This window comes from Cryptomeria japonica, chromosome 7, assembly GCF_030272615.1.
Source record: "Cryptomeria japonica chromosome 7, Sugi_1.0, whole genome shotgun sequence".
NCBI lineage: Eukaryota > Viridiplantae > Streptophyta > Pinopsida > Cupressales > Cupressaceae > Cryptomeria > Cryptomeria japonica.
This window is the reverse complement of record NC_081411.1, coordinates 516,951,179-516,964,297: the sequence shown is the minus strand read 5'-3', so window position 1 is coordinate 516,964,297 and position 13,119 is coordinate 516,951,179. Positions and strand designations below refer to the sequence as shown.

Genomic DNA, 13,119 nt, shown 5'->3' with positions numbered 1-13,119 from the left:
AATGGAATGTGACAATTATATCAGATATAATGGATTATCATAATGTGATGAATTGAAAAATATAATAAATGATTCATTGTAAATGAGGGACTCTCTTAAGTACGCCACTCCATAGTGGATGCCTACCACCTACCACATGGAGCCAAGAGGGGTGAAGCATCTGCTCTTGGGCTTAAGAGAGAAGGTGGTTGTGATGAGGGGGAATGGCGATAGAACACCTCACTGGGTATGCCACTACATGATGGATGCCTAACACCTGCCATATGGAGCCAAGGGGGATATGGTATTCTACCCTTCGGCCTAGGAGGGATGGTTTCTTGGACACTCTATCCAACTAGTGGACTAAAGGAATTGATTAGTAACTGACTTACAAACTGACTTTATATAATAATCTGATCTCATCTAGGAAATATAATAATCTGATTATATTCAACAGTCATTAATATAGCAGATTTGATATCATTCAATATAATTCATATTTCAGTTTAAGTATTATTTCATATATGTTCTCTAATTTTTTGTTGCAGGAAAACAATATGCAAAGGCATGCCTAATAAAACCCAATTACTTATTTATAGATTTGGCCAAATTTGGGTTTAATTAAAGAGTAACTAATTAGGGGACATTACAGTGGTATCAGAGCCTTGATCCTGGCATCCTACAAGGTTAGGCTAAAATAATGAATACATTTTAGTCAATTGGAAGATCTATCAATACATTTATTCACATATATGCTTCAAGAATCAAGTGAATTGATGTGTATACTTCATGTGCTATGTATGTTCTCATATATGCTTCGTGATTGATGTGTCTTCAACATATTCACTCCATAAGTGCATTTCTGATATATGCTTGTACCTTATGTGTATGTACTACTTCATTGTTTACATGTATGATATGTGGATGACTCATGCCTTATGCATATTCATGTCTATACTTCATATGTAATTGTTTATCTATGCTTCATAATTGACATGTTGGCTTTCTGCCTAAGGTGTTTTCCACGTGGGTTTTTCTCATGTATGACTTGGTCTTAAGTGTACTAATGTGCATGATTCATGCCTTACATGTATTCCTCTATATACTTCATGATTCATGCCTTTCGTGTATTCATATGTATTATTCATGCTTTACGTAGCTGCTTCATGCCTTATGTGTTTTGCTTCATGTTTTATGTATATCCATGTGTGTTGCTTCTTGCCTTACATGTATTCATGACTTCATGCCTTGCGTATACTCATAGTTTTTCTTCTTGCCCACGTGTAAATTATTTCATGCCTTATGTGTACACTTCATGTCTTATGATGTTTATGTGTGTTACTTCATGTATACTTTATTCTACGTGTATACTGCATGCCCTAAGTGAATTATGTGTATACTTCATGCTTAATGCGTTACGTGTATTCATGTGTACACTTCATATGTATTCAACCATATGGGTACACTTCATGTTTTATCAAGATGCTTCTTGCCTTATGTGTTTTGTGCTTTACACCTTATGCATATTCATGTGTATGACTCACATCTTATGTATTCACGTGCATGCTTCATACTTGATATATTGGTTTCATACATAAAGTGTTTACTCCGTATGTGTTTCATATCTATGCTTTGCACCTCTAAGTGACATATACGCTTCATACCTTATGTGTATTTATGGGTATTGCTCCATGCATTACTTATGTTTATGTTTCAAGACTTACATGTATACTACAAGCCTTGCATGTAATCATGCAAATGCTTTATGCTTTCCATGTGTTTATGACCATGCTTCATGTGTATCCATGGATGTGCTTGTATCTTATGAGATTGCTTCATGTATTTTTTGTATGAATGTTTTGATGCTTCATGCTTCAACGTGATTACTTCATGTCTGTGTGTGCCTTCCTTGAATATGCTTAGTATGCCTTATGAGTACTTACAAATGTTTAAGGACTATACTCTAAATGGGGTGCATGTTTCAAATCACCCTAAGCCCATCTTTTGCAAACATGAAGGACAACATAGGGGCTGTTGAAACCTATAGGAAGGAAGAATGTGTGAGAGTAAAATTATTCAAACCGTGCAATGATAGTATAAGAACTTGACGAATATAAGAAGTTCATTCCTTGCCTTCTCTCAAAGAGATATCCATAGGAATAACCATAATTGTTTCGCAATCACCATTGCTAGGGCTAGTTAAGGATCCACACATTGAGAAGATTTAGTTAGAACAATAGCTTGAGGACAAGCAATTTCGGGAAGGGCGGACTATAATGTCCCCACTTTGAAATAGAATTTAATAATAAATAATAATAATAAAATTTAAATATTAGAGATTAAATTAAAATATAAAAGAATATAATTAAATATAATTAATTTAAATTTATATAAGTTAATGAATGGTCAAAAGACGTGGAAGGAAAAGTTGTGACTCCCTCAACAATGAGATATAAAAGGGAGAAGAGCACCTCATTTGAGAGGGGGGATAATTGGGAAATGAGAAGGGCACATCTGATTTAAATAAGAAACGCAGACCTGATTATGAAAGGTTATGTCCCTTTCAAAGGGCAGAAATAATGAAGAGTTGCACTCTTTCAAAAAGATGCTAATGGTGAGAGGGTGTGTCCCATGCCAAAGGGCATGCATGATGAAGAGGTGTGACCTCTCCCTCACATTGAGAGATATAAAGGAAAGGAATCAAAGCATCCAGGAACATCACCATGGATTGGATCAAATCAGAACTGTTACTAAGTTACAGGCAGTAGCATCTTGGTTCTTGGTTTCATACTTAATTTCGTATATATTCATAATACATAGAGGAAATTATAAAGTCTGCCAGCAAGGAATATACATAGAAACTGCCAGCAAGGGAAAAGAGAGGAGGGAATAAACACGGAGTATTGATCTGAGTCTGCCAGTAAGGTAAGAAAGGAGCACGGGAAGAATCTTCAGGTCTGCCAGAATAGGAAAATAGGAGCAGGCAGCAACAGGTATGTAGAAGACCAATTTTTGTTAGAATATTAAAGTATAGCGGTCAACAAATTATTATTATATTAAATCTTATTGATATATCATAAATGGTAACTGTTGTGTATAGTGTTAATCAAATAGAAGGCATTAATATGATATTAATTTCAGAGACAAATTAGATAAATAATATTAATAATTAAAATGATAATAGTGTCAGACCAGACATATAAATATATCTGCGCATTAATTCTGGAATACATAATACTATTAAATTCTGGCTGCACAAAATATCGTTAATACTGATACAAAGATACTAACAGAAAATATTGATGATAACACAATACAAGGCACTAATGTAATATAATGGAATGTGATAATTACATCAGATATAATGGATTATCATAATGTAATGAATTGAATAAATATATTAAATGATTCATTGTAAATGAGGGACTCTCTTAAGTATGCCACTCTATAGTGGATGCCTAACACCTGCCGCATGGAGCCAAGAGGGGTGAAGCATCTACTCTTGGGCTTAAGAGAGAAGGTGGTTGTGAGGAGGGGGAATAGCGATAGAACACCTCGCTGGGTATGCCACTCCATGGTGGATGCCTAACACCTGCCATATGGAGCCAAGGGGGATATGGTATTCTGCCCTTGGGCCTAGCAGGGATGGTTTCTTGGACACCCTATCCAACTAGTGGACTAAAGGAATTGATTAGTAACTGATTTACAAACTGACTTTATATAATAATATGATCTCATCTAGAAAATATAATAATCTGATCATATTCAACAAATATAATTCTAAGTGTCATTAATATAGCAGATTTGATATCATTTAATATAATTCATATTTCAGTTTAAGTATTATTTCATATCTGTTCTCTAATTTTTTGCAGGAAAACAATATACAAAGGTACACCTATAAAACCCAATTACTTATTTATAGATTTGGCCAAATTTGGGTTAAATTAAAGCGTAACTAATTAGGGGGACATAACATATGGCCATTTTTTAAGACCCCCAATATGGATAGGGCTGGATACATCATTCATAAAAAAGACACATATATTTAACACAATTTTCTACGTTATTTGAGGAGATTTTCATTACTTCAAAAGCAATATAGACACATAAGTGCTACCTAAATAATGATAAGTTGATTTAACATTTTACAAATATACAAAAAAGGTAGAGTTGCATTGCAAGATAACTCAAAAAATGGGTCACTGAAATAGAAAAACATTTGATTTGTCTCTCATTTGGTGTAGGTTTTGTTATAGTAATTTTTTTTATAAATGCATGAATGAATTTTTTTAGAATTAAATTTAGGAAGATCTACATCAAAATTTAAAAAAATCAAATCACATAGTATCCAGCATGGTTGGAAATCAAGGTTTTTTGGGCGTGCATGGGTATAGTATTCGACATGTATCCGGGCTGTATTGGATACGTATCCGTTTCAGGTACGGGGATACACATGCCTAGGGAGGGACAAAGGAGTTTCCGGCTACTCTGCTTCCTAGATATCTCCAAATGTTATATGCCTGTCCATGCAGTCCAAACCTTGGTGGAATGCTAATAAATCATAAGGACAGGAAACTAACACCCACTTTATGGTCATGGTCTTCATCATTTAAATTTAGAGAGCTCTCGAGATACATGGGGATGCCAAGAACCATCCTTGTGCCTTCCCCGAAACTCTCAAAAGATCCAAATCATCCCTGAATGAACAGTCAGCAACCGAAATGTCCTAAGCATGTCCCACCATCCCCATGACAACCAAGGATGGTCAAATGTCCCTAGCAACAGTCAGGAGGGAAAAGAGCATCTACCATCAACATTTATCATTACTCATCTAAAATACCAATTCTGGTATGGATATAGCTATGGGTACCCAGTATGGCACTAAAAAATTCCATGTACTAAGAAATAAATACCTCTTAATTTGCGAAGATGAAAATACTCATAAATACATAATTCGATTATTTGTCAAATGTATTGACACAAAAAAAATTACAATTATTTAATAATCTTCATATTGCTCTTCATCAAAAGCATCAAAGTCAACATTTGGTTCAACTTCACTTAAATAACAATTAGTTACAGTGCACTTCCACTAGCCATGTACAATACAAGCTAACCTCTAGCAAGTTGTGCAAGCATCTAAGTCAACAGACTCAAGTATTAGATCCCAATTCCTTATCACCCCCTAATTCTAATCAAGTTTTTTAAATGACAAGAGATCCCAATAGCTAGAGGGGGTCTAGGAGTGGAGGCCCCAATGGGGTTGAGGGGCAGCACTCCTCATGGGGGTTAAGGGGCAATGCCCCACATGGGGTTGACGAATAGCACCCCTCATGGCGGTCTAGGGGCAAAGTCCCTAGTGGGGTCAAGGGAACCACCCCTTGTAGAGGTTTGGAGGCAAGCCAGCCCTCATAAGGTTCGAGGGCAGCGCCCTTGGCAAATTCCCTTTTGTGGTACAAGGTAGAGTTGAGGGGCAAAGCCCTTGCCATCAAGCCCAAATTAAGGCCTTTAAAATCACATAAACTTTCATGACGCATGCCATTTTCGCATTTTTATCACTTAAGGGCAAAATTATATACACAAGCACTTTTTTGCTTGTTAAAAATGTTTTTAAAAATAACTTTTTTTCTATTTTTTTTGGGCAGCCATTGGATTTGCTTGGGTTTGACCCATGGTGCCTGTCTGGCACCCGGGGACCCTAGGTGAACCCAATAGGTACCAAGTATGGCAACAAAAAATTCCATGTATTAATGAATAAATACCTCATAATTTGCAAAGATGAAATACTCATAAATACATAATTCAATGATTTGTCAAATGTCAATACACAATAAAATTACAATCAATATTTAAAAATCTTCATATTGCTCTTCATCAAAAGCCTCAAAGTCAACATTTGGTTCAGCTTCACTTAAAACAAAATTAGTTACAATGCACTTCCACTAGCCATGTACAATACAAGCTACCTTATCTAAAGATAATTTCTAGCATGTTGTGCAACGATAACATCTGAGTCAACACATTCAAGAGTTAGATCTCAATTCCTCATCACCCTCTCATTGTAATCAAGTTTCTTACATGACAATAGATCCTAATAACTAGAGGGGGTCTGGGAGAGGCCCCAATGGGGTTGAGGGGCAGCACTCCTCATAGAGGTTAAGGGGCAATGCCCCCCATGGGATTGAGGAGTAGCACCCCTCATGGGGGTCTAGGGGCAATGCCCCTAGTGGGATCAAGGGGAAGCACCCCTCATAGAGGTTTGGCGGCAACCCAGCCCCTCGCAAGGTTTAAGGGCAGCACCCCTAGCACGTTCCCTATCGCAATACACAATAGAGATGAGGGGCAAAGCACTAGCCACCAAGCCCAAATTAAGTCCTTTTAAATCACACAAACATTCATGACGCATGCCATTTTCACAGTTTTATCACTTAAAGGTGAAATTATATACGCAAGCACTTTTTTGCTTATAAAAATGTTTTTAAAAAATAACTTTCTTTCTATTTTTTTGGGGCAGCCCTTGGGTCCGCTTGGGATTGGCCCATGCTCCTTGTCAAGCACCCTAGAATGGACCCTAGGTGAACGCAATGGGTATCCAGTACAGCAATAGAAAATTTCCCTGTATTGAAAAATAAATACTTCATAATTTGCAAAGATGAGAATACTCAAAAATACATAATTCAGTGATTTGTCAAATGTCAATACACAATAAAAATTACAATCAATATTAAATCACAATTAGGTAAAATGCACTTCCACTAGCCATGTACAATACAAGCTACATCATTTAAATATATTTTCTAGCAAATTGTACAACAATAACATCTGAGTCAACACACTCAAGAGTTAGATACCAATTCCTCATCACCCCCTCATTGTAATCAAGTTTCTTACACGACAAGAGATCCTAATATCTAGAGGGGATCTAGGAGTGGAGATCCCAATAGATTGAGGGGCAGCACTCCTCATGGGGGTTAAGGGGCAATGCCCCCAATTGGGTTGAGGAGTAGCACCCCTCATGGGGATCTAGCAGCTATGCCCTTAGTAGGGTCAAGGGGAAGCACCCCTCACAGGGTTTTGGAAGCAACCTAGCCCCTCGCAAAATTTGAGGGCAACACCCCTGGCACATACCCTGTTACGATACAAGGTGGAGTTGAGAGGTAAAACCCCTGCCACCAAGCCCAAATTAAGGCCTTTGAAATCACACATACCTTCATGACACACCATTTTCGCAATTTTATCACTTAAAGACAAAATATATACACAAGCACTTTTTTGCTTATAAAAATGTTTTAAAAAAAAAAACTTTTCCCTAATTTTTTTGGGTTTGGCCCATGGTGAACCCAATGGGGACATTTCTCTGGACTTTCACCATCTTGGGGGAACTCTATCTCTAAAACAACATATTTCAGGGGGGAACATGTCCTTGTGGAACATTCAGTCTTAAGACAAGAAGTCTTGCCCAACATTATTTTAAGTTTTTAAAAGGTAAAAGCAGTGTTCCAATCACTTGTAGCAACAAAGATGAAAACAGCTATTTGAATGTGTAATGGCAGTTCCAGCACAATTCATACTCCTATTTCCAAGCATTTATTATTAGTTGAAAACAAGGAAGAGTATCAATATGTCATCTTTGCAATGACTGGGATTTGGGTGTTTTCCAAACAACATCATGTGATTTTCCCAGCCGCTTAGGGTTTTCAATGGTATGATGGTAATTCATTGGTGAAATTTAGAGTTTTCAATCTTATCATTCCTATTTGAAGATCAAAGCAAACACTCAGGGTTTCATTCTTATTCTTGCAATGTAAACTTTAGGATGAAAATCTAGATTTTTAGGGTAGTTCAATAGTCTAAAGGAGTATCCATGAGCCATTTTTTAAGCATTATTCATGACAGATTTCATGGTGACACTTCTTGTGTGTCTTTTGGCAATGTCATCAATTCTTGGATTAGGATTTGATCATCCCACATTCAGAAGATGTTGCTCGGGCTTTCCCATCTTTTCAAAACCCTAGAATATAAAATTCAAGTGTTTGGCATATCATCATGATTGGATTTTGGAATTCTTCAAAAGATATGATGGATGTCAAACAAAAATACGCTTAATAATTTTAGAGCTCATTCATGTGCAAATTCTTATTTCTAGTACTAGCTATATTAGGCAATCATCATTTCTAAGCATGTTCTATTCTAGAGATGGATGAGGGCCTATTTTTAGGCCACTTCAGTTAGTTTCTATTTTACTAGTTTTTTTTTACAGAATTAAGATAGGTTGCTTTAAAGATTTATTTTTAGGATATTTAAATATTATTCTCAAACAAATAAAGGTAATCAATGTAAGCGATAAATAAATGCCTTGGGCACAAGATATTCTTAATGGCAATTGAAATTGATCTTAATCAATCGAGATTTTCACTCACATATTTTATCCAATTTGTGTTATTGTGTAAGGTTTTATTAAGTGGATTGCAGTAAAGAACAACATTTTTTCATATTATTGGTAAAAGTAGATTTTTGAAGGGGCTCAAACTCTTATATGACAAGGCACTGAAAATAAATGAAGCCCCTGTTGGAAATATTGTCATTCATGTCAAAGGGGGATGGACAAGATTGTCATTTGATGTCATGTTATGCCAAGATAGTTTATCGTTGATGATGTCATTGATGGCAAAGAAGAAATCAGATTGCTACAGTCAGTTATACCCTAGATTGAAGACATCAGTTATACCCTAGATTGAATTACTATGATTAGTGTTGGAATCAAAAGAGATTGAAGAGAAGAATAAAATAAGTTTTGTTGAAGAGGCCGACTCCCTATGTAATGACCTCTTATAGGGAAGTTGAAATAAGTAAAATAAATTTAAATTAACTTTCGAAGCATGGACCAATACATGCCTTGTTAAGAACCACCTTCAAAGAAGAGAATTATAAAGTAAATAAAATTTGATTTATGAAGCCTAACTCTCTATAAGGAAGACTAAAATAAATCAAGGCCGACTTCAAAAGTTATAATCACCTCCTTCAGTGAAAAGATATAAAAAGATATAAATAGAAGATGAATGGAGTATCATGAAGCAAGTTTTCCAAGCAATACTGTTCGAATTAAAAAAAAATTAAAAGCAGATTTAGAAAAGATGAGCAGAGATATATGTGAAGGATTAGCATGGAATAATGGAGCAGCTAGGGTATGTGTGAGCAGAATTATGAAGGAAGCATAAATGCAGATGTATATGGAGAATATGTGCAAATACTAATGAAGAATAAATGCTGTGAAGAATTAGTGCAGATGTATATGAAGAACGTGCAAATACTTATGAACAATACATTGCAGATTTATAGCAGACATTATGTCTGATTTGGAGCACGATTAGGTCGGAATTTGGAGCAGACCTTGATGCAATCAACAAATCATTTTGGAGCAGTCATAAAGAGTATTCATCACATCAATTTTATTGCAGACTTTGAGCAGACTTATATGGCAGATTTGAGACTTATATGGCGTATTTGAGAATAATGAGATACTTATGAGCAGATTCATGAGAGATTTCAAGGCAGAATTGTGAAGAGTTTTGTTAGCAGATTAGAGAAGAGTTTTGAGCATATTTGTGAAGAGATCTTGATCAGATTTAAAAACAGATTTTAGCAGACTTGTGAAGAGGTTTAATATAGAAGAGGTTGGTGCCTACCATAAGAAGAGATCGGTGTCTCTAGTGGGTTGGTGCCTACAAATCATATGAGAGGGGATTGGTGTCTCCTATAAGTTGCTGCCTACAAAAATTGTTAGAGAGATTTATATATAAGCAATATTTTGCCGTGGTTTTCACATTAATCGTGTGTTCTCCTGTGTTCCTCTTGTGTTTCATAATTGATAGATCTTGTGTGGTAGCTATTGTTGTGATTGTTTTAGGTTTGAAAATGTAAACAATATCAAATACAGAGATTTTGCTTCCACTTCACCCATCTTTTTATTGTTATAGAATTATTGTTTTTGAGTCCATAAAAGTTATTTATATAATTTGAAACAAAATTATACAAGTAATGGTGTTATCAACAAACTGTTCATACTAGCATTTTACTTTCTAGTTAACTCTACCTTCAATTTGCATCAATCTTCTAATCTTTGGCAATAATAATGCTATAACCACACTAGCAATGTATTTTACAGAAGAGAAAGCTTAAAATTTATAACATAATTTGCTACTCAAAATTTACAAAAAATTAAAAAACCTTGTTATCTTACCCAGAAAATATGACTTGCTCACCAATTTTAGCCTCCTTTGGTGGCAACAAGGGTTCAATAATGCTATTGTTGGGGTTAGAAGCACAGAGAACCTACAAAGTTAAGCACCCTCATGAATGTCATTTTCAAATTAATAAACAAAACCCATTCATGCATCTTCAAACTAAGTTTAGTGTCATTCCAATTCTGTTATATCCAGATTACAAAGAGAGAAAGCTTGGCAACCAGAATATAAATCAAATAATAAAATATAGATACACAGAGATAATCTAATGACATATCAAGCTTTTTACCCTTTCCAGTTAGAAACAATTACTCCCAGGGACAACAAAATTTAAAATATCAAAGCAATATGTTTCGCATAGACTTCCTATCTGCAAAATTAGAATCATATATGACATATTAATGTGTCACGAGATTCATCTGAGGTTCCCTAACAATCCAAATTTAATTTATCACACTGAGGTTACCTCCAGATTTTGTAACTCAATCTAGGGGGTGTTAAATTATTTAGTAAAAGACTAGGGAGTGTTAAATTATTTGGTAAAGGACTCTGAAACTGAGGACATTATAAGTAATAACAACTCATAACAGTTAAAACTCTTCACAGACATTACATATGGCGAACACTTGATTTTAGTTGAACCTAATGAGACCATGGTTGTTGATATAAATATAATTATATGTATGTTAATTGCCGAAAGGTAAACAAGTTGGCATAGATAAGGAAAAGTACATGTTTATAATCTAAATGTACATCTCGTATATGTGTGTGTGTGTATATATATATATATATCCACACACACACACACATATATGTAGATATATATACATATATGTGTATATACATATATGTAGATATATATATATATATCCACACACACACACATATATGTAGATATATATACATATATGTGTGTGTGTGTGTGTGTGTGTAGGTATATATGTACATGTATACATACATATACATATATATGTACATGTATATACCCTGTTCCTGAGAATTGGGACTCAAATTTGAGGAAAAGGCAAGAAAGGTGATGAAATTCTAGGTTTGCGGGTGGTGTGAGCAAAATAAAAATCTTCAAATCTATGCAATGCAAAGTTGCAAGGTAGCCTAATTTTCGTTCTATTCGTCGTGGGCATGAACCGTCAGCACGAACAAGTCCATATAGGTGGTTTATGCTAGGCATGCTCCTATTTTGCTTCCAAACTCACTTGAACTGCCCATTATGCTTTGGGAGCCCAAGCCAAAAATTCACAAAACGGGGCCCCGTTATTTAAAAAGTAGTGCCTTGTTATTTAAATAATACTAATCTTGATTGGATCTTCATTTTACCTTAACCCTAATCCAAACCATAAGTGAACATAAATTTTAATTAAACTCTAAGCCTTATTAAATCTAACCATAATCTAATCATTATCAAACCCTAACCTAAATTGAACACACAAACACACACACACACACATATATATACATATATATGTATATGTATAATCAATGTTGCACCCAGCCAAGAGAAATTTACTACCGATGAAAAGGAGCAGTCTCAAACTCAAGACAAGAAGGATGTCAAGGATCTTGCCCAAGGGATAGCAAAATAGATAATGATAACTAAGAAATGTGGTCAAAGGCGAAAAATCAAAAGGAATCAAGACTGGGTCAAAAATTACTGAAGTGCTTAGTGTGACTTAAGAAATCCAGGAATAAACCAGAATGCCACACTTGGAGTGAAGGAATTTAAGGAAAATCATCCATGAAAACTAAGGTTTCAATTGTATGAGGAGTTTGGAAATGACAATTGTAGGGAAAAGTGCTTCATCGTCATTCTCATTAATGCTAAGTGGGTAGATTGTCTAGAGAAACTAGGTAGGTTTGTTGGCTAACTTATATATATATATATATATATATATATATATATATATATATATATATATATATATATATATCTGTGTGTGTGTGTGTGTGTGTGTGTGTGTGTGTGTGTGTGTTCCATTGCTTGAGCATGAATTACACATGATGGTGCATATATGAGGATAATGGTTGAGAGGCCACTTTTTGGAGATCCTCTACACCGTTCATGGTATTGGGTGGTAAAGCGATTCTCAAACAAGTCGCACTCCTTCCGATCGGGTAAGTAAACGGTGACTAGTTTATATACTGTGGTGAGAGGTACGTAGGGAAGAGATGTGTGTTCCCACGTGAGAAGACATATCTCTTCACTACCTAACCCCTCATCCACTTATATAGCATGCTTACATTGAGGAGGATGTACACACCGAAATTGATAAGTGTGGTGCATCTTTAAAACACGTTATAGCAGATAAAATACAACTTTCAGATCATATCTCCATCTCTTCTATTTTGATCACAGAATTTTGAAAGAACTTAACATGGTATCAAAGCGAAGTTAAGGAAGATCATATTAAAATTCTGTAACGATCTCATAAACTTTCACCAGGCTCTTACTAAGATCACATTCCCATAATCCTAATGGCAACCGGAATTAGATTTGAACATAGATTAGATGGAGCATCAAATTTTGTATCTTGGAAATTCAGGATCATGCTTGCTTTGAAAGAAAATAAAATTGACTCCCATGTCAAAAGTGAAATTCCTGAACCCTCTGATGATACAGAGAAAATTCAGTGGAGCAAGGACAGTGAGAAGACCCTTAAGATAATTGTTGATTCAGTAAGAGACCACATTGTACCAGTTATTTCTAAATATGAGACGGCCTTTCAAATGTTCAAAGCACTAGCTGACATTTATGAAATCAACAACACTAGCAGGGCTCTCACCCTAAAGAATCAACTACATCATATAAAGATGAATAAAGGAGAAACAGTTACATCCTATTTCTTGAGGATCACTGAGCTTAGGGATCAACTATCCA

General features: G+C 35.3%; 1 protein-coding gene across 4 annotated transcripts in view; it reads right to left on the bottom strand.

Annotated features, from left to right (window-relative positions):
- The window catches only part of LOC131061665 (uncharacterized), a 93,862-nt gene that overhangs the window by 16,069 nt on the left and 64,674 nt on the right, over positions 1–13,119 (bottom strand). For all 4 annotated transcript variants that reach the window (XM_057995479.1, XM_057995478.1, XM_057995476.1 and 1 more), the window contains exon 10: positions 10,223–10,314. In XM_057995479.1, the coding sequence (XP_057851462.1) occupies positions 10,223–10,314 (92 nt within the window). The remainder of the gene's footprint in view (positions 1–10,222; positions 10,315–13,119) is intronic.